Source organism: Rousettus aegyptiacus, unplaced genomic scaffold, assembly GCF_014176215.1.
Source record: "Rousettus aegyptiacus isolate mRouAeg1 unplaced genomic scaffold, mRouAeg1.p scaffold_m13_p_5, whole genome shotgun sequence".
Classification (NCBI taxonomy): domain Eukaryota; kingdom Metazoa; phylum Chordata; class Mammalia; order Chiroptera; family Pteropodidae; genus Rousettus; species Rousettus aegyptiacus.
The window spans coordinates 28,812,229-28,837,938 of record NW_023416308.1 but is presented as its reverse complement, the minus strand read 5'-3'; the positions used below and the strand labels follow the sequence as shown (position 1 = coordinate 28,837,938).

Below are 25,710 nucleotides of genomic sequence, written 5' to 3'. Positions count from 1 at the left end.
TTGTTCTGTTGTTCTCAAAAGAGGTGTGAATGCTCAAATGGACCTTAGATGGATGTTTAGGGTATCTGATTATATCTCTGAGTAACTATAGACATGCTCTGGAATGGAATCAGGAGGATAAGGCTTCCAGGTGGGTCTATTTTAGGGCATTTATTGTTAAATAATTGGTTGTAGACATTAATTAAATGTTGAGATCTTTGTTCTCTTAGCCCATTTAGTATTTCACCATATTAATGCTTCATTTCGCTTTGTATCCATATTCACGAAGGGATATGATATCTCTAGATACGAAGTCATAGATTTGCTCTACTAGCCCCTAAATGTCTTTGAAAGAATTTCTAATTTTTAATTTTATCATCATTATGTTTAAACAAGGGTTGGTGACGATGAATATATTGGTATTGTATCGGTCACAAATCATTCTCCACATTCATGCTTTCATGTCTTTTGTCTCTACCCAGACCTCTTCTTTGGGAACATGAGGAATCCCTTGGAGTTGAATGAGTTCATTCTACTGGAAATACCTCAGACACAGGGACTGAAGACTGTACTCTCTGTCACTTCCTCATTCATTTCCCTCTTTTCCCTGCTTGACAATTTACTCGTCCTTTACTTGTTTCTTCCTCTAGTCTTCATATTCCTGTGTATATTTTCTTGGGACTTCTATCTCATTTTGACATGTTGTTCCCATCTGTAACCTGTCCCAAGATGTTATCTATCTCTCTGGCCAGAGCCATGCCATTTCTTAGAAGAGATGTGCTGTACAGCTCTTCTTCTATCATTTCCTAGGTTCTACAGAAGGCTGCCTCTATTCTGTGATGGCTTTCGATCGCTTTGTTGCTATCTGTCACCACTGAGGTACATGCTCGTCATCAGCCCTAAGGTCTGTGTCAGTTTGGTTATGGCAGCCTGGTTGATGGGTTGTCTTGAAGCCACCATCCTGACCTTTTTCACCTTTCAGTTAACCTACTGTGGTCCCTATCAGGTGAACTACTTCTTCTGTGACATTCCTGCTGTCTTATCTCTGGCTTGTGCTGACAGCTCCCTGGCTCAGAAAGTGGGTTCCGTAAATTGGCTTTCTGGCTTTAATTTTTTTGTTCCATGTCTGTGCCTCTTAAACATGCATTGGGATGGTCATTTTGAGAATCCATTCAGCAGAAGACAGGCAGAAAGCTATCTCTACATGCAGTGCCTACCTCATTGCAATCTTCTGTGCCTATAGACCTGTAATCCTCATCTATGTACAACCCACACCCAACCCCTTGGTTGGTGCTGTGGCGCAATTATAAAATAATATTGTCTCACTCATGCTGAACTCGTTAATCTCTTCTTTAAGAAACAGGGAAGTGAAGCAATCCCCGAAAAGAATGTTCCACAATGTAGTACTCTTCTAAACTAAATTATGAGTTTTGTAATGGATTTTAGAAATTTATTGTCTCTTAACATTATCTTCCTATATCTTCCCTTTAAATAGAAATGCTTCCTCTAAAGCATGATATTTTGCCTAATAAGATTTCCTATATGTATATTTTTCTGTAACACTTGGGACTTCATAAATAACTCTAAAACTAATATTATTTTCAGTGCCTTAATTCTAGGTAAGGAATCCAAGGGGCATAGCATCAGTTAGACAAATTTCTTACACAGAATGGTATTCTCACACTTTGGGAATGCCTATCCTAGATGGCATGCCAGATCCAAGCAATTCTAGTATTAATTCATTGTCCTATTACTGCTAAAAAGTGGTGGAAGAACTGACATTCTATGATATCTCTCTGGTAAAGCCTGGATAGCATTTATGAACTGATACTCATCACACTGGTACTCATATTGTTCAAAAGATTTATTTTCTATACAATGGAGAGTTCTATAACAGTAGCAATCATGTTTCTCTTATTCACTATTGTGTCCCCAGTGAATAGTCCAGTGGCATAGTAGGCAAACAGGGTAAGTTTGATGAATGAATGAATGAATGAATGAATGAACACCATTTAGCCATTCCAATTATGATGTAATTGCATATTTACACACATAAAAAGAGGAACATGAGTGAAATAGCTAGGATGCAGGATAGAAACATGCACTAATTTAAATAGATATCCGCATATAAATAAAATTAAAGGTATTTCAAAGCTGAAATCTGAATGAACTCTGACCACTTTTGGCCATTTTTAAATCAGTGTCATCATGACTATTTGGCATTGAAAAAAAAAACTTTAAAACAGTTTAAATCTTTCTTACATCTATAACTTTAGTAAAGCACCTAACATAGAATTTTATCAAAAAGACACATGCGCGCACACACAGGCACACACCACTCCAAAGAAGACATGCAAATGGCCAAGTATATGAAAAGATGCTCATTATTGCAATTAGGAAAATGCAAATCAGACTCGCAATAAGTTATCACCCTGTGCCCATTAGAATTGTTATTACTTTAAAAAGAAAACAAAAACAGTGAAGTGTGGCAAGGATGTGAAGAAATTGAAATGCCATGCACTGTTGGTGGGAATGTAAAATGGTGCAGCCACTATGGAAAATAGTATGATGCTTCCTCCCAAAATTTAAAAAGTAATTACCATATGATCTAGCAATTCCACCCTCTGAGTATATATACAAAAGAATCGAAAGCAATGTCTTAAAGATATATTCATATTCATAGCATGTTTATAGCATCATCGTTCACAAGAGCCAGGAGGTAAAAACAATCCAAATGTATAAATGAATAAATAAAATGTTTTTTATACGTACATGGAATATTGTTCAGATTTGAAAAAGAAGGAATTTCTCATACATCCTATAACATGAATGAAAAACGTCAAGACATTATGTTAAGTGAATTAAGCCAGTCACACACAAAAAAACAAATACTGTATAATTCCAGTTATGTGAGGTATTTGGAGTAGTCAAATCAATAAGAAAAAAAATGTGGTTGCCAGAGGCCAGGGGAAAAAAAATGTGTGGTTGTTTAATGAATACAGAGTTTCAGTTTTGTGAGATGAAAAAGTTCTGGAAATTGGTTGCACAACAAACGGTAGGACTTAACACTACTGAACTGTACACTTAAAAATGGTTAAGACAGTAAATTTTATGGTATGTGTATTTTACAATTCAAAAATAAATCTGCTTATTTAATTTTCACAAATCCTTGTGGATTTTGAGTTTACTAATTCTCTCCTTTTTCTTATAAATATTGTTGAAGCCTTTTAAATCACTGTTTAATTGTTAAATATCTCAGTTTGGTGTGGGCAGAGAAAAGTTAGAGAATGTAGCCTAAGGTAACTTTCAAGGGATCTGCCTAGAGTTACCTTTTATCAAGTTTTTACTTCTTACCAAGAGCAGTGCAATTGTTTTACATATTTTATCAATTTTGTCTACATAAAACACTGAGATCATGTTACAGAAGGTGAAACAAGGTTTGGAGATGTTAGGTAACTTTCCCTAACGCACACAATTTGTGTATAGAATTAGGATTCCATCTCAAATCCTCATGCAGTTATACATAAAACAATTGTGCTGAAACTTTGAAAATCAATGTCCTTTTACACACACATCCAAAAAAAATCTTACCCCAAGTGTTTTCCTTTCAATATCTCTGATGTATGAGAGCAATCCCACATTATTTCTTATTCTTGCATTCAAGCCCTGCCCTTAACCAACTGTAACTGTTTATTTTCACAAGATACACTCTGTTTTTTCTATTTTTCATTAATCATTCATCCTAGCTTCTCTAATTCTCTCCTTATCCAATGCACTGATTGTATAAAATAAAGGCTCAGGAAATATTAAAGTCTAAGGTAGAATTCCCATAGCAGGTGGAAACAGTAAAAAGATTGTGAATATTTATACCTTTTAAAAAAAATCTCCATATGAGCATATCTATGTATAATTGGATGATCGAAAATGTGTTCGCCCAAATGTTAAAAATGGGCAATCCAATTTGGGGTGATTTTTATTATCTTCATTATATGTTTGTTACTTTCATGAACTTGCAATGAAATCATAACATTTTTTCGAAAGATCTTTTTGAGAGAAAAAAATAGGGCACCCCAATCTGGGATCAAGTGAGGCTGATTATTTGAATCAGGAAGTTTTAAGGGAAAAAAAATCAGAGCAGTCACTTTGGAAGAAATCTGCACAGTTGCTTCTAAACCCAATGATGTAGTATGTATTATGTTGTTTATAAATTATACCTTAACTAATAAGTAATAAGATGTTCTAACCCCATAGAGTGGGGCTTTATTATCCTCATCCTCATTTGTTACTATCCTCTGTTGGATCTAATCTTTTAGGTCTTCCCAGAAGATATCTCTGTGAGGGCCTTAACCTGATTACTAGAACTGAAGTCTGATTCTCAGTGGACATTCAGGTATAGAAACTTAAAAAGAAAAAAGTGAAGTTATGATCCGATGTCAGATTCAGCTAAAGGAGGGCATTAGTCCACATATATGCCTGGGAGCATTTACCTGACTAAGTGACTGTCTTTTCTCCTTTTTTCCTGACCAAGTTTTCAAATTCTAGTCCTAGATTCTTCCTTATTTGCTCCCTGGATGTGTTCTGTTCCCTCCACTAGATAAAATGATCTCATTTTATCTCTCCCATATACATTAAAATACAACACTGCGTAACACTCTTTTAAAGTTTCTTAAACTCCTAATATAAGAACATAATCTTTAAAGTGACCAATCAAGCCCTGAGTAATCTTTACTTTTCCGTCTCTCAAGCGTTATCTCACAGTATTTTCCTCTTTTTCCTTGAGTTCTTCAAATGTGCTGTGCTCCTTCCTAGAGCCTTTGCATGTGTTCTCACCCTGCCTGGTGTAGTGTTTGTTTCCCTCTTGCCTCCATGTTTGCTCTCTCTTCCCATCTCAACTTGGACAACGCTTTCTCAGGGAAGTTCTCCCCACCCTCCAAGGAACACCATCTATCCACACATATTGTGATATGTATTCATCTTTATTGTCATGAACAAGGACATGAGTAACTACATAGGAACACAAATACTCTCCCATTATAACACTTCAATCCTTTGAACTTTTCTTTCTAGCATTTACCATACGGAATACTTGTAATTTATGTGTATGATCATTTGATTAATTCCTTTCTTCTTTTACTAGACTGTGAGCTCTTCAGGGACAGAGATAAATGTGAATTCCTGCTCACTAGACATAGCAATTTGGGCACATCAACAGCACTGCTAACAAATTTTTGTACAATAAATAACTTCACTGAAACCCGTAATTTGTTCACATCACTTTCTCTTCTCTCGTCAACCCTTTCTTGTCTTTACTTAGCTTCTTTTCTAGTTTAAATTGTTTTACTATTATTATAAGTAGTTTCAAATTATTCAAATTCTGACCTCTGTCATGTCCCCCTGCTCTGTCTTCAGTGAATCCACCTGCCTGCTCTATTCCTGCACCCATCATATTAGGCTTTCTTAGGCAAAAATCACAAACCAGGCAATTTAGCAACACCATAAATTCAGGATTACCTACCTCAAGTGTTTGCTAGTAATCTTGTTACTTTGCTTTATCGGGGTTGCTTTCATGCCCCATTGAGATGACTGTGGGTGGGGTTGGGACCTAAGACTTCTACTCAACTCCTGGGTTCTACTCGCAAAGAGTGAAAACAGGACTCAGCAGCAAATTGAGAACTAAAAGAGCAGCAAGATCTCAGGAATTCCCATCACGGACTCTCTGATAAGCTGACTGAAAAATGTGGCTTAAACTGAGTTCAGGTGTTGACTCTTCCTCTTTCTTTGCTGAATCTAAGACAGTAGGATCTGTAGGACAGAGGCTGCCGGATTTACCCACCCAGCCACAGGAGGAAAGCTGAAACAAGAAAAGGAGAATGGCTTTCTTCTCCCACTAGTGCTCCTAACTTTTCACCCTTTCTCTGTCTCATATTGAGAACCTAGATCAGGTACACTATTTTATCATTTAGTTTTCTGAGTTATAAACACAGCGTGTATGCATTTCGAGCCTCTCTGGAAAAAAAAAAATGTTAGTCTTTAATAAAGTAAATTTCCCAAAGGGTGAAATGCTGTTTTTGGATGATCACAAACAAAATATTTATTGAGTATGCAAGGCATTTAACTTAAAAACTTTAGCAGGTGCCAAATAGTATAAGACAGATATGTCAAATAATAGCTTAAAATTATTTGTGGCCTCTCATGTGCTCATCTGTTGAAGAAAATAAAAGACCTGAGTGCATAGCTTTGTTGAGTAAAATGTAAATAATCACCAATTTAAAAATTTATATTTTATTAAATTCAAATATTTGATACATGAAGACACATAGAATCTACATTTAATATACGACTTGGGCTACAAAGTTTTAGTTATGCAAGATGAAGGTCTAGAGATTTAATATTCAGCACAGTTATTGAAGTTAATAGCACCGTATTGAATACTTGAGATTTGTATGATGTTCTCAAAATGAAAAAAAAAGAAAAGAAAATGGCTACTTTGTAAGGTGATGGATAATGTTAATTAGCTTGATAGTGGTGATCATTTCACAATGTACACACATATCAAATATCCACTTGTATAATTCGAATACATATAATTTTTATTTTTCAATTATACCTCAAAAAAGCTGTTAAAAAAAAAAAAGATGAAAGAAAGCTGTCTTTAGAAGTTCAGCTTCAAGGGCAAGAATTATTGTTTGGTATCTATTGCTGCCCAAAATACAATGACAAAACTTAGTGGCTTAAAATAACAATTTATTGTCATTAAAGAAAAATGAAACTTTCTTTAAAATTGTAGATAAAATACAACTTGTGATTATACTTTTATTGCATATAATGTTTCTGGAACATCTTTACATTTTCTGGTGAGAATTATAAACAAAGATCAGAAAATTTTCTGAGTTATCTCATTAAAATCTTTCATATTTAGATCTGATCACTGTTCTGTAATAGGTATCACTAGTGACAACTGTTGTCCTTTTGGGAATGTAAGACATTTGTATTTTCACCATGACTGTGATATTAATTTAGAATATGCCATCTAGATTCTGAAATGTTCTGGTTGGACATCTAAAAGCATCCATAAAATATACTTTCTTTGAATAAATTTTTACCGGACAGGTATATTTAATGGTATTTTACTTCCTAGCCAAAAGTGTATTCATTATTATTTTTTATTTGCACAGCCTAGTTTTTCAAGTCAGTCATCATACTTCAAAAAATATTAAAGACAATCGAGGATAAAATCAATGATGGTAAAATTATTAACTTTTACATTCTTTTATAATAATTAGATATGCAACAAAAACATTGTTTTCTTTTTAAAGTAAAATTCCAGATGCATTCCAAATAGTATAACTACCTAAACACTCCTGAAACACTGGCCAAAAGCCCTAAAAAAGGAGCCAAAGTCCACTTTCTTTTAAAGTGAGTTCCATGAATTGGGAGAAATTATTTAAGTTCTTTGATCCTAACTTTTCTCCTCTGTCGAATACTTCATAAGAGATTTATAAAGTTCAAAAAAGACTGTAAAACACTCTTTTCTTTTCAGATAGACTAAGTTTTTGAGCAGAGAAACCATGTCTAACTATCCCCTTCTCAACTTTTCTTGCTCTCTTGGCAAATAATTAATGTCCCGCCTGTCATAATTGGTACTCACTATTCATCATAAGTGAATAAATTCATTCAATGAGAAACGTGATAATCACCTCAAAAATATTCATCAAGTATGCAAGGCAATTAACTCAAAAGCTTTAACAGATGCCAAGAAGTATAAAACAGACAGTTCGAATGATAGCTTAAAATTATTTTTAGCCTCTCAGCATGATTCTTTCCCCTTTCTTCTAGCAACAGGCTCTTGCCCTACCCTTTGGAGAACTGCCCATCTCCACTCCATGGCACCCTGTACCCTGACGGTAGAGGTAGGCATGTGACCCAGCTAAGGAAATCGGATTTGAATCTGGAGCTGAGGCACATAGAAGCAAAGGCAGCTGAGGTTGAATCATCTTATAGCAGCGCCCTGAGGCTGCTCTGTAAATTCTTATTGCTGAGGCCCCTGAAGCTTCTCCATTTCCCACCTTTCTATAAACCTAGTTTTTTAATTGGTTTACTTAATTCTCTGAGCTACTCCAATAACTATTGTTTGCAAATAAGTCAATCCTATTGTTACAGTGTAGTAAAACAACATAATTTATTTACTAAAACAACACATACACATGAAGAAAGCAGGAAATATATAAATGTACATATATGTGTGATATATGTGTCAAATGAACTTTGAAGGTATTATTTCACTGAAGTATGTTTTACAAAGGAAACCACGAAAGATTTGAACTTTAACCAGTTTCCTCCTTTCTCTCTCCTTTTCTCTCTCTTTATTTCCTAAGGTCCAATTATATAAAGTAGTTAATTACTCCTTTGCTCAATAAGGTCCCTAACTTGGGGAATTAATACCCAAAGGAAGATCAGGTTATTTAAAAATATCCTGTGTTTGGAAATTATTGCAAACTGGGATCAGAGAGGAAATTACTGTCAGGGAGTTAAAGCACATTTAGATTTGTGACCTTCTATTTGGAAATGATTGAAAAAAAGAATTCAGGCTATCTACCAGCAGAGTGCAAGCTGATGGGGATTTAGTACAGGGGTGGGGGCTTCTTCTTTCTGTTGGAGAAAGAAAAGAAAATAACATTCAATAGCATCAGCCAGTTATGTTCCCTGTTTGCCATGTAAGTGCCCAAATTTTGTCCTTCCCTTTTTTTTTTTTGGCTCTCCCTGTCTCCCTCTCCTCACAATCACACACACACACACACACACACACACACACACACACACACACACACACACTATCTCTCTCTCTCTCTGTGTGTGTGTGTGTATATATATATATATATATATATATATATATATATATAATCGTTCGGCAATAGGATTCATGGGTTGATCTATAATTTAAGATCTTACTGTGTTGGAAAGGTTAAAACAAGTTGAAAAGAATATTAGAATTTTTCAAAATATGGAATTTGGAATGTAGTCTCCACAGTACTTAACCCTGTGCCTTTTATTGCCATAAAATTAAGCTATTGCTTAACTTGGGTTCTGCTTAGACAATTACAGATTTTGAAGACTGAAACGGACGCTACCAGTTACTCGTTGTACTAAAACCTGCGTAATAAGAGCTACCTAAGACCCTTTTTCTTTTTCTTTTTCTTTTTCTTTGGTTAATTTCTCATTGTTCACTTTCATACCTAGGGAGACAATGTGGGAAAGATTCTGTATCTATATATGGCTTATATGATCATAAATTATTTTTAGAGAGTTCATGTAACCAAGTTGTCTTAGATAAATATAAGAAATGTATTTGTTATAATAATATAAAATAATATAATACCTTGTTAGTTATAAAGACATTGAGTCTCTATTTGTTCCTGTAGAATCACTAAGCAGAATTGGGAATTGATGCAGTTTAATAGTGTATCTGAAGAATGGAAGATAAGAGTCTGGTCATGTAAGTCTTCTTGATGAGATTGTAATAGAGGCATCTACAAATGGAAACTGCACTGCAGAGAGATAATATCCAGTATGGAGAGAAGCAAGCAGATCAAGGCAATTCTATCAGGAAGCACTACTCTGTAAATATCTCTATCATTTCCTCCTTTTCCACTTCACTGACTTAAACACAACTAATTTAAATATATATGAAATTTAACCACAAATTTCTTTTCACAGACATGCATAAAAATGAGAAATCATACAATAGTGACTGAATTCATTCTGCTGGGAATCCCTGAGACAGAGGGCCTAGAGACCATCCTGTTTTTCCTGTTCTTGTCACTCTATGTATGTACTCTACTGGGAAATGTGCTCATCCTTATAGCTATCATCTCTTCCTCCAGACTCCACACTCCTATGTATTTTTTCTTGGGAAACCTCTCCATGTTTGACATGGGTTTCTCTTCAACAACTGTTCCCAAGATGCTGTTCTATCTTTCAGGGCATAGTCATAGTATCTCTTTTCAGGGCTGTGCTGCCCAGCTCTTCTTTTACCATTTCCTTGGCTGCACTGAGTGTTTGCTGTACACGGTGATGGCCTATGACCGCTTTGTTGCCATATGCCATCCTTTGAGATATACGGTAATCATGAGCCACGGGGTCTGCTCCGTCTTGGCCACAGGCACCTGGATGTGTGGCTGCATCCATGCCATTGTCCTAACTTCCCTCACCTTCCAGTTACCTTACTGTGGCTCTAATGAGGTGAACTATTACTTCTGTGACATACCTGCAGTCTTACCTCTAGCCTGTGGAGATACGTCCCTACCCCAGAAAGTAGGTTTTACAAATGTTGGTCTTTTATCTCTCATTTGCTTTTTGTTCATCATTGTTTCCTACACTAGCATTGGGATCTCCATATCAAAAATTCGCTCAGCAGAGGGCAGACAAAGAGCATTTTCCACCTGCAGCGCACACATCACTGCAATTCTTTGTGCTTATGGGCCAATAATCATCATCTACCTACAGCCCAATCCCAGCGCCTTGCTTGGAGCTTTAATTCAGATTTTGAATAATCTTTTCACCCCTATGCTGAACCCACTGATCTATAGTCTGAGGAATAAGGATGTGAAGTCAGCCCTGAGGAATGTATTTCCCAAGAGAGGATTTGCCCTGGGGAGTAAATGAGAAGCTCTAAAGTTCTGCTGGATAAAATTTGGATCTCCATTTCTTAGGACAAATTCTGACCTGGAGCATCCAAGGTATGTTGAAATTAAGTGTACTCTGAACCTAGCTAAGTTTTAAAATACACATTTGTTTTCATATTTCTCTCTATGTTAAAATGAAATATAATTAACAGAATCACTTAGCAGAACTCGAACTGATTCTTATGCTGCACGGATTCTCTTCCAAGACCCCCATCTTCTGCAGAACATTACTTAGTTCTTTAAATCTTTGAAAGAGTTAAAAAACATATTTTCTTTCTTATAATCTTTGTTAGTAGTATATTCGTATATATCCAGAGAGAAGGGAAAATACAAAAAAAAAAAAAAATCAAGAAAAGACCAGCTTAACACAGAATACCAGAACTCAATGTCATTTCTTTTTGCAGACTATAACTTCCAATTTTCTGTAAGTAAACACCAAAACTCAGATTAAACTAGATAATGTTCAAAGTAATATCTTTCAACTGTGCAGTCTGGTGTGGTTTTAAGATTTTTTTAGTACACAGATTTCTTTAGGACCCAGACATTCTTCATGTATTAATAGACCTCTGGAAGGGTATGAATGAGTCATTTCTCATTAGCTCCTAAAAGAATCAGCTTTAGTTCTGTAAAAGATAGTAAAAAACAAACAAATAACAAATCAGCTTTAAGTATGTTACTACATGTTTGTTTTTTCAAAACATGGAACATTGATTTAGCTCTATTATAGAAAGCCTGTGTTAGAATTTTCATTTAAATTTGGATAGCAATAACATGTGCCTCTCCATAGAAAAGGATATGTTTCTTCCTTTATCATAATAAAATTTATGTAGCTTATTTTAATTCTGCTAATCTTGGTTCCATAATGCTAAGGAAAATAATAGGTAAATTTTATTTATAGAAACTTATATTTTATAATTAACATATTCTCATTCTTTTTTCCTAATTTTTCCCCTTTATTTATATTTTACCTACCTGCTGTTTACAGCTTTTCTTGTAAGAAAGAATCAGAGACTAATACATTCAAACAAAATCAAAAAAGCTTGTTTTAGAATTAAAACTACATTTTCACAATGGAATGATTATCTTCCTTTCTGTGCCTTCAGTTCCTGTCTATCAACACATTGATCGAAAATAAGTTCTCCAAGAAGAAACAATAAGCGCCACACTGAGTGTGGAGTGAGCTATTAGAAATATTAAATGGGCTCCAATGATAGGAGACGGCTATCATCGGTGCTCTGTTGTTTGTCATATAAGAATTTCTAATGTAAGATACTGTAATTGCACCCTACATGCAATTAGTTAGTCACTCTGTCTAGAAATCTAAAGAACACTAATTCGATTTCAAGCAAGCTTAATTACACTGAAATTATTCCAGATAAGCAACAACGAATCGAAATATCAAACATGGCAAATGTTAAAGAATAAAATGTAAAGGATGGCTCGATTCTCCATGTATCTTCATAAGAAACATCACCAAAATTAATAATTTCATTGTAACAAAGTTGTTATCATTTTAAATGTTCTAGTAACTGAAAAAATCAGGAGTCACTACTATTCTTTAAGCCCTGACATGATGCTGTCAGCTGCATGGGTGCTCCTTCACGTCCTTATTTATCCAGACTCTAAGATTTCATACTAATTGCTTTTCATCTTCTTAAATGCAAGCACTCGTTTTCCTTCCTAAACTCCTCCTTTAGTAGGCAAGCGCTGAAATAAACAAACGTTTTTAAACCTCCACTCTTCGGTTATTTACATGCACAAACATTTGTTTTAAACCCTTTACCACTCTTCACTATAAAGAAATACATGGCAATACTAAAATAGAAAAAAACACTTGTAAAGTTACAATGGTTTAGAAAATCTCTTTGAATTTTACCTGAAGTTTTCCTCTAATGTATATTAAAATGTAATTCCAGCTAGTGCTGTTTCTCTTCTCTTTTTCAATTCCTTCACTTCCCATTGAAGGGCCACCTTTACAGGCTAAGGGCCTGGATTCAAAAATTTCTTTAATGACAGAACTAAAAGTAGAATCTCGGTTTTTCATTTGCAGATCAGTTCTTTTTTTCTTTCCCAAACTTATAAAAGCCAACTGAGAAATGTAGGGATGATCTTGATACTGTAGAACTTTAATTTCCAGACAAGTCATCATAGTGATGAAATACTAAATAAAAAACAAGTCATCATTTTGTTGTAAGAGGGCATCTCTATTGAATCCAATTTTTTATTTCTCCTAACATTAAAACATATAAAAGTTTTTAAACATAAACAAATCATACAAAAGAATGTCTAACTCTTCTGTTCTAATAAAGCACTCCTAGAAAGTTTGTCAAATTAACTTTTTAAACTTAGATATAATTTGAGCCTTAAAAATAGTTGAAATAGTGCAAATAATCCACATATACCTTCTACTCTAATTCTCCAAATGTTATTTATTATATTTGCTTTATTCTCTTCCTCTCTTTCTCTCTCTCTCTTCCCTTCCTCCCCCCACCCCACAGAAAAAGAGAGAGCCATTTTGCAAAGCATCTGAAAGTAACTGAGTTCTTTTTAGTTGATGTAGGTCTGTGTATATGGGGATAGGTGTGTCTTATGTTAGTCTATGTGGTGTGACTGCGAATGAATGTGTGCATGTGAGTTGTGTTTGCGAGTTGTGTTTGTGAGTTGTGTGTGCTCCTCCAGGAATTATTTTCCATTTATATGACACAGATGTCAGTGTCAATCTTCTGAAATAAATTCCATTATGACTGCATAATTTCTGTACATTAACTCATACAGCCCATACCTAGCCTCACCAGGAGTTCTGTTTATTATTCCATTTCATCAGATGGAAAATCCAAGGCCCAAGGTCTTAGTGGAAGACCTTAGTGGAAGAGCCAACATGCAAAACAGGCACGTGACCACAATTCTCATGCTCTGAACTACTCCCCTGCATGAATCTCTCATTCATGGGGTCACTATTTACCATGGAAGGGTGAGGGATGTGGGAGGTAAAGCAGTACTCCCTGCACTTTACAAAGAGCAAGGTCATGGCATCAAAAGAGCCCAAAGAGTTGGTGCTGGAGACCAGCACAGTGCCAAACACAACCAGCTGGGGTGACAGCTGGGCAAGCCGTACACATGGTTGTGTGTGCACAGCATGCTCAGGTGAGAGGACTTCGTGTCATGGAGGATGGGGATGTGCAAACTGAGAGGTCTCAACAGGGTTCAAATGAAGAGGCTGGCTGGCACCTCCATGGCCTTCAAAAGCATCGTGTCCAAATTAACCAAAATAGCCTTAAGTGCTGCCAGGGAGACAGGAGAAGAGGCTGCAGCCCTCGCTGCAGGTCAGCCAATCCACCCCGCCTGGTGGCACTTCAGAGACTGAACTGTTTCTCCTGGGCTTCTTCCCTCCCCTGCTCTTCTTTGTCTCTTCTTCCACCTTTACAGGGTGAGTGACAGGGTTTATTGTAATTTACTTGTTGCTTCGAATCTAGACCAGAAAGCTGTACTGCAGACATTCTGCTGTTTTCTGTCTTCTGGATACAGGACTGGGGCTGTGCATTCTCCAGTCTGAGAAGTGTGCAGTGATGTAATACTTGGATATATTCAGAAATATAAACAAAAAAAATTCACTTGAGAGAATTTTCATGGTGACCTCAGACAGCAATGCATGATTAAAAGTGCCTGCGAATGGATAAAGCTCTGAGCTGTCCTGCAGGGCAGACATGCAGGGACTGTGAGTGATTTTCACACATGGATCTGCATTACCTGACATTTCTGTTGGATCAACAGGGCCTTTTTGTTCTTTTTTGCCTGCATTAATTAAGACCAACAGGTCAAGAATAGAATGAGGAGGTCCCATAAACAAGCTTTGTTGGGTATCAGAAAGAAGAGGGTGTGGTCACCCAAAGGGGCTTAGGGGGTCACTTCTAAAGGAGTCACTTAACAGTGCACTAAGTTTTCTGATGGTAAATGCAGAAGCCTTTTATAAAAGGAGACAGAGCAGTCATTCTAAGAGCTCTAACAAAAGCCTGGCCCGTCAGCAAGCCTGAGGTTCCTAAGGGAATCCTAAAGTGAGCCCAGTGTTCCTCGGGGCTCAGGGGAAGGACTCAGGGCAGAGATTGCAGCTCGACAGATAGAGGAGTTGGAAGGAAAGGGGAGATTTGAAAGGCAAGGTCTAGTTTCTCAGGGGGCCTGTGTTGATATTGTAGATGGATTCAGAAACCATCAGGGAACTTCCACAGGTTTCTAAGAAACAGGATTGTCTGGGTTGTCCCACCACCACATGTGGGCCCAGTTGCACTGTGCACGATCTCATCCCCTTCAGTGGCCTGCTAATTAGTAAGCCTGGTCAGGGACAGTCCTAGAGTCTGAGCAGTCAGAGAGGGTTCTCCTTCACCCATGGAATGGGGCCACAGGAATCAAGTGAGGGCTGGGACAGGGCTGAAGTTGATGGAGATGTAAGTTTCATCTTAATAGACTGTTCACCTTTCATCCAGGTGAACACCAGAATAGCGACTTAACCTCATTGTAACTCCTGGAGTCTATGGGACTCTGGGGACTAATGGATGACAACATCTTTACATTTCAACTCCTAAAGCTATAGTTTCTTTATGTTTTTGCCACACCATCCTCATTTCTAAGGCTGAATTTCAGTATTCGATTTACATTTCCCAGAATGGTGTCAACCAGGCCCCCCTGGTGCTGGCACTGCTGTGGCCCTAGAGGAAGGATAGAGATCATCCTGGGGGTCACATGGAGTCTCTGAACTAGGAGACTTCATTATAGGGGTCACTCTGGGTGTCACCGACCTTCAGGCTGACATGCAGATGCGTAGAGGAAAAGCTCTCGGATTCAGTTATAGTAGGATTCTGTTGGTTTGCAAATTTTATCATCTCATATTTATTTGGTAAAATACTGACAGAGTATTTCAGAATAGATTTTCTTATATATATTAGTAGTAGATATATTTTAACCTCAATAAAATAAGAGCACGGACCAGCCTAGGTTTTTGGTCCTACTTTCTAGTCAGCCTGTGGCACTGTGACAATCATCATTGAGCCGGATCTGATAGGAATAATAACCTTGTCTTCAAACTGGAGCCCAGAGACGACCAGAAACCCTGCATTGGCTGAGAAAGTTTTGGATCCAGGAAAACAATTGAGGACCCCAGAGCCCTGGTTCTTTTCTGATTTTGAGTAATAATTCAGGAGAAACTGAGGAATGCTCTTCCGGTACTATAATATACTATATTCAACAGCAGTGATGTCACAGGGTGCAGGTGAGTCTCCCAGAAGGTCCAGGTGATGCAGACAGGAGTCCAGGCCATGGTGAATACAGCCCCTGATCTCCACAGTGGCGCTGGGTTGACTAGGCCTCTATTACATTCAGGCCTCACAATAGAGGAGCTGCTTATGCAAATACGTCCCGACCTCGGCCTGTCCCCACACACATTCAGGGTCTGGGACCTGTGCACAATCTATTCTGGCCATCAGTGCTACCTGTTTCCTTGGTGGGCAGGACCTAGGAGAGGGCAGGGGCTGGGATCCCATGCAGAGGACACAGCTGATGGGTCTGCATCCTTGAGCGCAGGTCCAGCTCCTTCTGCTCCTGCTTCCCACAGTCTCAGACCTGCCTTATTTATGGGAGTCTCCATCTGTGAGCATATTTTCTGGGGCCCCAGAAACTCTCCTACGGTGCCCCCTGCTGATCACATGCAAAAATTCAGTCTCCACCACAGTCCTGCTCTGCTGTCTTTCTACTCTGTCATCTTTATATGGCACAGGAACCTCATGCATACTGATTGAAAAGTTTGTGTGCCAACAGGGTGCTCAGCTCATTATTACCAATAATAATGGAATCTACGTTTTTGAGGGCTTTGTGACTTCAAAGGGAAAACTCTCCAGGAATCAACGGCACAGTGAATATTGTCAGAGCTCAGGGCGAGCTGCCCCCAAATATCACACAATAGCATGCTGATTTATTTGAATTAAAGTAATTTCACAAGCAGTGGGTGCCAAAGGGCACATTGACCCTAATTTTGCTCTTAAATGCAGGAAATATATCCTTCGTGGCTAAGGTGCCCTCCTAGCTCCAAGGGGAAGAGGCAACCTGATCCCTAGACTAGAGGAATCCAGGACCAAAAGAGCCTGTACAAACAAACCTTGTTACCTGTTTACTAATCTCCTACCCAAGTCCAATCTCTGTTCAGATGCCTCGTTAACAAATACCCAAACCTTGCTGAGATTCTTTATTAACAGATACCAACTTTCTTTGTCCTGTTGATTCTTCACAAATTTTTCTTCGTCGATTAAAAAATATAAAAATTTGGCTGGTTCATTGTTTCCGAGCACATCATTTATGATTCTACTCTGTGCACATACTGTTGTTGTTGTTGTTGTTATTGTTGTTGTTGTTTTCTGTTAATCTGTTCTTATGTCATTCTGGTTATTAGTCCAGCCATAAAAAGTTAAGAGTAAAAGTGGGGATACTCCCCATCCTCAATGATATAAAAGTGCTATAAAGCAGGTGACCTTAGAAACTCTCACATTTTGGGATATTTAAGGAAATATTAAATCTTAGATATACACAAAATAGAATAGTGTAAAGACTCTTCACATACTTATCATGAACAAAGAAAAGGGATCGTATAGAATAAGCTCACAGGGTCATCTGATCATAAATTCCTAACTGGACAAGTCATGGTGGCTACTCATACCCCAGGCCGATAGCTTCTTTAGTGACAGGTTTTAAGCCAGCCCTGTCCACCCTTTGTGTTCACCTAAGTTGATGTAGTTTGAAATGCCAGACTTAATAAGCCCTCTGAAAGGATATTAACCCTCAACAGAGCATATAATCTTGTTAACTATCTTGTATCCAGCCTCCACCTTAGTTTCTCCCACTTACATATCATCTTCCTTCCGTTCCCATCTCAATTTTAAATGCATAAAAGAATAACAGCAAATGTTCTGTTATTCTCCAGAACATTTGAGATCTTTCTCCCTGGCATATATTATCAGTTTGACTCAAATAAACTCTTATACAAATTCTCTACAGGCTTGGGTGTTCCTTACATTGACACTATCAATAAGATTGAATAATTATTGAATAATTATGTATATCAAATTTAGAAAATTATTCAATAATATATATGCGTGGTTAGTATCTGGCTAGTTCAAGAATTCCAGGCAAATGAAAAAACACCGCTCAGCCATGACATTCCCATAGAGAATGCTTTCCAGGAGCCAAAGCCCAGGCCAGAGCTCATTTTCAGCCCATCAACTTTACATCACACCATGGATTACAGTACATGTGAGTAATCTACGTGTGCAGTCAGGTGCGTTCATGGGGGACAACTTCTTATCCAGAGATTCATGGAGGAGCCACAGCTTCACCATTTGGGAGGATGTGCAAGGACAGTGTGAAAGTGGGCCTTGTGACAGATTCAATTACGTGAAAGGCACCACTTCCCCCTCCTGTTTGAGACCCTCAAAGGCTGGAGAAAAGAAGAGACATCAATCCTTCAGCTGAGGTTGGACACAGATAATTATAGTGATCAACCACTGTGGAAGGTTTGTGTCTCACTTCCCCACACGGCTGGAGTGCTCTGTGAGCATAGAGGCTGCTGTCCAACGATAAACAGAAATAATCAGCCTCGTCCTCAGGCTGGAGCCCAGAGATGGTTGGGGAGGCCTTAGAGCCTGAACGAGAGCCAGAGTACTGAGCCAAGATCAATTGGTGTCGTGATGGATGAGGAGTTTGGGGGCTGCCCCAGGGAGCTGTTAGTACCAGCTAGTGGGATACTCGCTGATATTGTTGCTGTTTCCAGTGTAGGTGATGGTGACTGTCTGACCCAGCAACCCTGACACCGAAGCCTCCTGGGTCAGCCCAGACTGCACTCTGATCCCTGGAATAAAGAAAAAAAGACACAGAATGGTGGGTCTGGGGTTACAACAACACAGCCTGGGCTCCAGGGGTACGGGCAGAGCCCTGTGTCCTTCTCGGGTCACGTTGCCAGACAGAGGATACAAGCACCTATGTAGTGAGTGACAAGGGCGAGGAAGAAAAAGGTCCAGGCCATGGTGGAGATGCTCCCCAGCTCTGCTTTCTGTGTCTCTCAACTCAGATAGAGCACCTCTGATGTCTTTTATTCCTCCCTGCACCACCAGGGAAGAAGGTTCTTTCATGCATGTCTGTCTCTCCCACTGACTGTCCCAGATTTGCTTTGTACTCTGAGTCTAGCCCTTCTGCTGGGTGTTGGTTTTGTGAGGGGTAGGGACTGGGACTGACCTCGTCTGTGACTCCGTAGGGGCCCCAGGGAGCACCTGCTAGAGGGAATCAGACTGCAATCAGAAGGCTGGTTTTCCAGCAGAGAGCACACCCTGTCGACTCTCTAAGGAGATCACTTGCAGCGCCCCCTGCTGTCCCAGGCAGGGATTTCTCTTGGTGGGAGAGGAGACGCCAAGAGCCGCCAGGAAGGAATCATCAGCCTTCCTCACAACTTGTCCAAGGACCCCATGCAACAAAGAGCACAAACCAGGGCCCTCATTTCTATGCTACTTCCTCATTTCCACACATCAGCTCATAGTTCAAAGTGGCATTACATCAACATGGAAATGTCCAGAATATACCTCCATCTGTTGCTAACGCTGTGGGATGAGACCTTAGAACCTGTCCAGAAAAGGCATGTGTCCCCTCATACAGCACAGAAAAAGGGCGAAGAAAGGAAATATTCGAGACTGGCCTGTTAGATGCAGAGGCCTGCGCCGCAGCCTCGCTCTCCCTTTGCTCTTATAACCCATTGTCAGGATGAGCCTCAGTCCTGACTCTACGTATTTGTCCTCGTTAATCCTTCATGGGGAGGGTGTTCAAGGACACTGAACACCTGGAAGGCGTCCAAGGAGAGGTGCCCTTACTGACAAGATGAGGTCACCTTTCCAGGTGAGTGTGTCTCCTGCAGTTCCCGAGGGGCCTCCAGCGCTCTTTCTGGTGAAGCCGAGAACTGCAGCACTGAGGTGGATGGTGGAAAGGGTCGGTCTCAAACAAGAAGGGAACATGGTGTGACATGGAGTCCAGACTCTTGGGAAGGGAGGAAGGAGGAGAGAAACAGGCAGAAAAGACTGTGGCCCACTTTAGGTGGAGTGAAAAATGACCGAATAAGACTAATTTAGGGTGGTTTCTGCTCTCCTGTGGACTCTACATACATTCATGAGAGGTGGAAAGAGAGAATAAACTGAAGTGTGTGGGAGCAGAAAAGCAAGGTTTCAATCATAAGAGGCTCTTCTGAGTCGCCCTCATACCATGAAAGCTGATGAGGAGAAAAGTCCCTGGTAGATAGATGGTCCTAAGGTCTGGCTGTCTGAGTCCTTGACCTTTCTAGACTCTCTTCCTTGCCTTTCTTTCTACTTGTAAGAAGATATATATTTCTAAGGTCATGTTTTAAAATGAGTGAGTTATAAGACGCCCCCAGTGGTAATTCATCCACTCTCCTAGTCAGTTTCTAACCTCATAACATACAGCCAGCAGCTCATTGGAATTACTTTTCCTCTGCCATGTTTCACAGGTGACAACTTAATGAGTATTTACCAATGAATCAAATGGAAAACTGTGTTGCAAGCTCTCCAAACAGTCTACTCAATATCCACTGTCTGAAATCAAATCACATATTACATGTTCTATTATTTGCATTAATACGGCTCTTCTATTTTCAATTCTAATGTTTATTGCAGTCAGGCTAAGCTAGGCTGTCAAATTATACAAAAATCTGGGTGGCTTACAATAACAAAGGTATATTTCTCTCTTATACGCCTTTTCCAACCCTGAGAGGCTATGAGCCTGATCCACTTCATTTCATCCTAGGTTGGAGCTGGTAGGGACAATTCTACCGGAAACACTGCTGATCATAGCACAGAGACAAGAGGACTTGACAAAGCACATTCTATTCTTACATCTTCTGCTCAGAAAGCACAGGCAATTTCTCTCCTTTCATTGGGCAAAGCGGTCGCATGACCAACCCGAGTTCAGTAGAGTGGGGAGGTACAATATAATACTGCCACTGACAGAGGCCTTGGAGATTGTAGAGAACCAGCATTTTCCTTCATCCTCATCTTACAAGTGAGAGATCAGAACTAAGGAAATGGTCAGAAAATTAGCCAGCTCAGCAGGGTCCTGTAGAGTTTCCCGCTGTGAGGATCATGTCTTACATCACATTCTCATTGCGGTGGCCATGAGGCATGTGAGACCATTAAGCAGTTGAAGTTCAGCCAGTGACACTGAGAAGTAGACTTTTAAAAATACCATTTAATTTAATTAATTTAAAATAATGATTTAAATAACTACCAACATGTGGCTAGTAGAGACTGTATTAGACAGTGTAGGTTCAAGGACACAAATAGGAGCAAGGACAAAATTTTTACCCAGACACTTTGGTAAAGGAAGGACATTATTGTCCACTCATCTCTGCTGCTGCTTTTGTCTGTTGTCTCAAACCCACTAAAACGTAAACTCCAAGGGTACAAGAACTTGTCCTGTTTTTATTCCTTTCTGTACCGCATACTTAAAACATACTCCCTAAAAAAGCACATGAAGATGAATCTATTATATTTCATGTGGGTTGTGTAAAAATTTTAATTATTAACTGCACACATAATCTGGCCAAAATCGTACTCCACTCTCTGGTTGAGGAGATTCCATGTGACTGGGTCACAGGCTCTCTGACCTCATGTGAGTTTTTGTAAGTGTTTTTGCTAACAGGTGGAATACAGAAGCACAGAGAGGTGGCACATCTAGTCTTCATCCGGCTGAATGGCATAAACTGGACTCACAGCCAAAGGCCTCCTAATAGCTCAGAACTTATCCTTTTAACCCAGTGAGTCCCAAACCAGGGCGATTTCCCCCTCACCCAGGGGATATTTGCAAATGTCTGGAGGCATTTTTGTGTGTGTAATGACTAGGAGAGTAAGGTGGTCCTGGCATGTGATGTGTGGAGCTTAAAGGCCACTTCTAAAGGTCTCACATACATAGAATAGTCCCCTCCATAAGAAATGACCCCACCCCTATTGTCAGTAGTGCTGAGGTTGATAAACCCTGTGACACAGGCACATGTTGGGAGTTCCTGCTCCTGATGTTCCACAGCCCTCCCCACACCCTGATGGGTATGAGAAAGAGGCGGACACAGTCAGTGCCTGTGGGCTCAGAAAAACCCACATATGGGAGTCCCCATGGTCCTGCGTGGTGTCATCTGTAAGAACTTCTCTTCCACTCACCCCCTTCTGTGCAGCAGACTCAGGGTTTTCCCAGCAGCCCCTTCCACCTGACTTTACAAGTAAAGGCTCAGGTCCCCAGTGTGGGTACCAGCCAATTCTGTGCCTGGAATTCTCCCCAGGGCTGCGTCCTCACCCAGCATCTCACATCACAGTGCCTCGTCCCTGGGACACAGAGCTCCTCAGCCAGCCCCGAGCTTAGGAGCCTGGAAGGGATGGGAAGTTCTCTGCTCTACCCCTGGAAGAGCAGAGTCCATGCTGTGGAGGACGATCCACCTGCTGGGATGGTCCCCAGTCTCTGATGGAGATGGAAGGTAGGAAAGGCTCATTTTCCTTATTTCTTGAGAAACAGGGCAGCTCCACTGGCCCTGGTTTTAGCCCGTGAATAACCAGACTATACCTCAGTGTCACCTTGGATTATTTTTGTTTTATTTTTCTTTTATTTTCCTGAGGTTTCAGAAACACTGAATGGAACATTTGAGTAAAGACATTATGAACCAAAAGGTACCATCAAGTACCATTTGTCTATACACAATTTATTTAATTTTTTTTGTTGTTTTGGTCATGTAAGAAGATTATGAGCAGGCTGAGGTTTTTGTCCCACTTCCCCATTTGGGTGTGTCACTGAGAGCAGCACTACTATGATAAAAGTCAACCTCGTCCTCAAGCTGGAGCCCAGAGATGAGCAGAAGCCCTGCATTGGCCAAACCATCTTTGGATTCAGAGAAGCAGCTGGGGACCCCGGAGCCCTGGTGCCTGTCTGAGTGTGTGGTAGTACAAGAGGTGCTGAGGAGGGCTCCCTGGCTCCTGCTGTAACCAGATTATTCAGTAGCCATAAACACCGTAGCCACTGCTCAGAGTGCAGGTGAGTCTGTCTGATGTTCCCAGAGATGTGGGGGTTGGGAGGGAGCATGTGGCTAAGTCAGCACCATCTGGGAGAGGGAACCTGTAAACACAGACAGTCCTGAGTGATGGGACAGGGACTACAGAGAAGCTCATGGGGATGAATGCCAGGAAGGCTGATGCAGGTGGGAGGGACTGGTGTGTCCCTGAGGCCTGTCCCTACTTGTGTGGTGAGAGAGGAGCATGAGGAGAAGAGGGTCCAGGCTATAGTGCACACTACATTCCCTGGTCCAGTGGGACCAGGCTGCCCCATGTCTCTTTTTCTTCTCCACCCTCTGCCAGAGGATGGGCTGTCCATGCTAATGTGTGTTCATTCACTGACTGCCCCATCCTTCCTTGAGCCCTGTTGCTGGAGCTCAGCTCACACTCTAGACTGGGAGGTTGGCTTCAACCCTTGGGAGATCTCTGGAAGAAGCCCCTGCTGAGATAGCACAAAGATACCTGCTCAGCGGACTCTGCCGGGCCACAGAGGACACCACTGCCTAGTCCCCATCAGTGAGCCCAGGGCTTAGCCTTCAGTTCCAGGCTCCTTTGAATAAAATATTCTCACAGAGCAGCTATGTGGAGACCACAGGGCAGTTCTACTACGTCCCTGGTGGTCATATGCAGAAGAAAAAAAATTCTGAGATTTCTAATCTCTATTTAAAATAGCTAAAATGTATACTTTCTTAGGAAGATACAACATTGGCTACAACAGAGATAAAATGAATAACGGATCAATTTTCTTAAAAAAATAAAAAATGTTATGGAATACTTCAGTGAATAGCACAAAATACACATAGTTTCACAGAAACATCTAACAGATCTTCAGAGATCAGATGGTTCCATTTTATTTACTTCATATTTTTTACCATTTAAAGAGATAAAAGTGTCCTGGTTCTTTTGAAAATAGTTATAAGTGAGAAATGCACCTGACAAATTACAAAAAAAAATAGAACATTAAAGATTAATAACATTAAGTATCGATACAAATGTCCTAAATAAAATATTAAGAAAGAGTTTGCAATACCAGAATAATAAATTGACATATAATTTCCAAGTATGATTTAATCCAATAGTACCAGATAGGTTTCATATTAAGAAATTTTTGATATAATAAAATGTAATAATACATCAATAGATAAGATAATATTATCTCAATCGTGAAAGAGAGTTAACCAAATTTAATACCAATGTCTTATAAAAGATGCATCAAAATAGAAAAAGACAAGTTTGTTTATAATATACAATATATATTATCTCTTACATACATACATAACTTCATCCTAAGGCCAGCATCTTCATAATGTTGTGAGAAGCAGCATTTCCATGAAGAGCAAGACCAGGCAAAGGTGACCTTTACCTACATTATTAGTCAACATTATTCTGCTAATATTGGCATCACAATAAAGAAATGAAATCAATGGTTAGGTCTCAGCAGGATGAGAGAAAACTAGTAAACATTCTTAAAGAACCAAATGTATAAAAGGGTCTCAGATACTTTGGTGCCGGTGCAGATGCAACAGCAGAGGTCTCCTCAGTTGGTGACTCGTTAGTCCCTGTAACGAGTATTGGTAACAGTGACAGTGGAGCAATGGAGAGAACAAGAGGAGTAGAGAGGTGGTCTGGGTCCACTGCCCAGGGATGAAGAGCTCATTGTAAGCTCTGCCGCATCACTTCGGTCTGAAGTAACAATCTGCCTTTCACTCAGGCTGCATCACACTTATGGGGCTCTGTCTCAAAGCCAGAATAACTCCCATTGCAGAGGCTTCCAGTGCAGAAAGGGATGACTTTCTGCCCAAGTGATTGCTAATACCTTAAGACAGAGGGTTCTGAGTCTGGTGTCATGGCACCTGCTCCCTGTGGAACCAAGGAGAAACCAGTTCCTGTGTGACCCCAGGAGCTCCTTTCTGACAAAGGCTCACTATATAAGGTACTAAAAGAAAAAGATTCCAGGACATGATGGAGACACACAGAGCTCTTTCTCCTGAGGTTTCATTGTGAGGATTATGCTGACAAGTGTCTTATTCTCTGGACTGACATTCTTAGGAGCCCACACCCTCCATAGAGTTTCATTCTAGGTCCTTATTGTTTACCAGCTCCAACCTGAACCAGATTTGGCCAAAGATTCCATAGAGTAAAAAAAGGGGAGCATGTGTCAAGGATGCCAGAACCAGGAGCTCATGGGCTGATGATGATCTCATAGGAGTAGGAAAGTCACACAACAGTGAGGACACATTTTATTCAACTCCCCTAGAGCCTACTGAGTGCTTTACCAGTTGTCTGGCCCAGAACCCACATTGGGAGACACTGCATTGCTCCCTTTGCTGGTCACAGGGTCCATACCCTCTAGATATGATATCCCTAAGCATACCTCACAGTGTGAAATTTTTACAGTAGTCTTTGCTGATGTTACTACCCAAAAGAGTAGGGCAAAAGAGAGCTTTTCTTGGTCCACTATGAAAATGGTGATGCCCTCACACTTGGACTCATATTTTGAGAGAAAACTATCATTCCTTTGTTCAAAATATCAGTCTTTGTCCATTGTACCCATACAGCTTCAACCTTCTCTGCTGTGCCAGACACTACACATATGAGTGGAAGACAGGTCATGGGCGCGACAGAAACACACACAGGGTGACATTGCCCTGTGTGCATATCGTTGTGTGTATGGGGGAGTTGGCCTTAGAAGCCTGAACAAAGCTGTGGTGTGTGAGCTTGGATCTGTAGGGTGAGTGAGGTGATCTCCCTGGCAGAGAGAAAAGATTAACAGAAGTTTATAAAGAATTAGAAACCACTACACAACAACTCGCAAATAAAAATCGAAAGCACTCAGCACTAACATAGTAGTTTTGATGGCATCATGTGTTATTTTGAACTGTCTGAAGCCAGGGGGTGTTTTTGAGCATGTCAGGCCAGCATTGTCC

The 25,710-nt window shown here is 39.8% G+C and overlaps 1 protein-coding gene and 1 pseudogene across 1 annotated transcript; both read left to right on the top strand.

Moving 5' to 3' along the window:
* Positions 1–478: 478 nt before the first annotated feature.
* On the top strand, positions 479–1,394 carry LOC107500573 (annotated as a pseudogene).
* Positions 1,395–9,705: 8,311 nt separating this feature from the next.
* LOC107500580 (putative olfactory receptor 10D4) lies at positions 9,706–10,641 on the top strand. Its single transcript, XM_016125976.2, has one exon. It carries the CDS (start codon positions 9,706–9,708, stop codon positions 10,639–10,641), a length of 936 nt encoding a protein of 311 aa, XP_015981462.2.
* The last annotated feature ends 15,069 nt before the right edge of the window (positions 10,642–25,710 follow it).

What these genes read in the sequence shown, in the direction of transcription:
- LOC107500580 (XM_016125976.2), top strand. Translation starts at nt 9,706, where the DNA reads ATGAGAAATCATACAATAGTGACTGAATTCATTCTGCTGGGAATCCCT.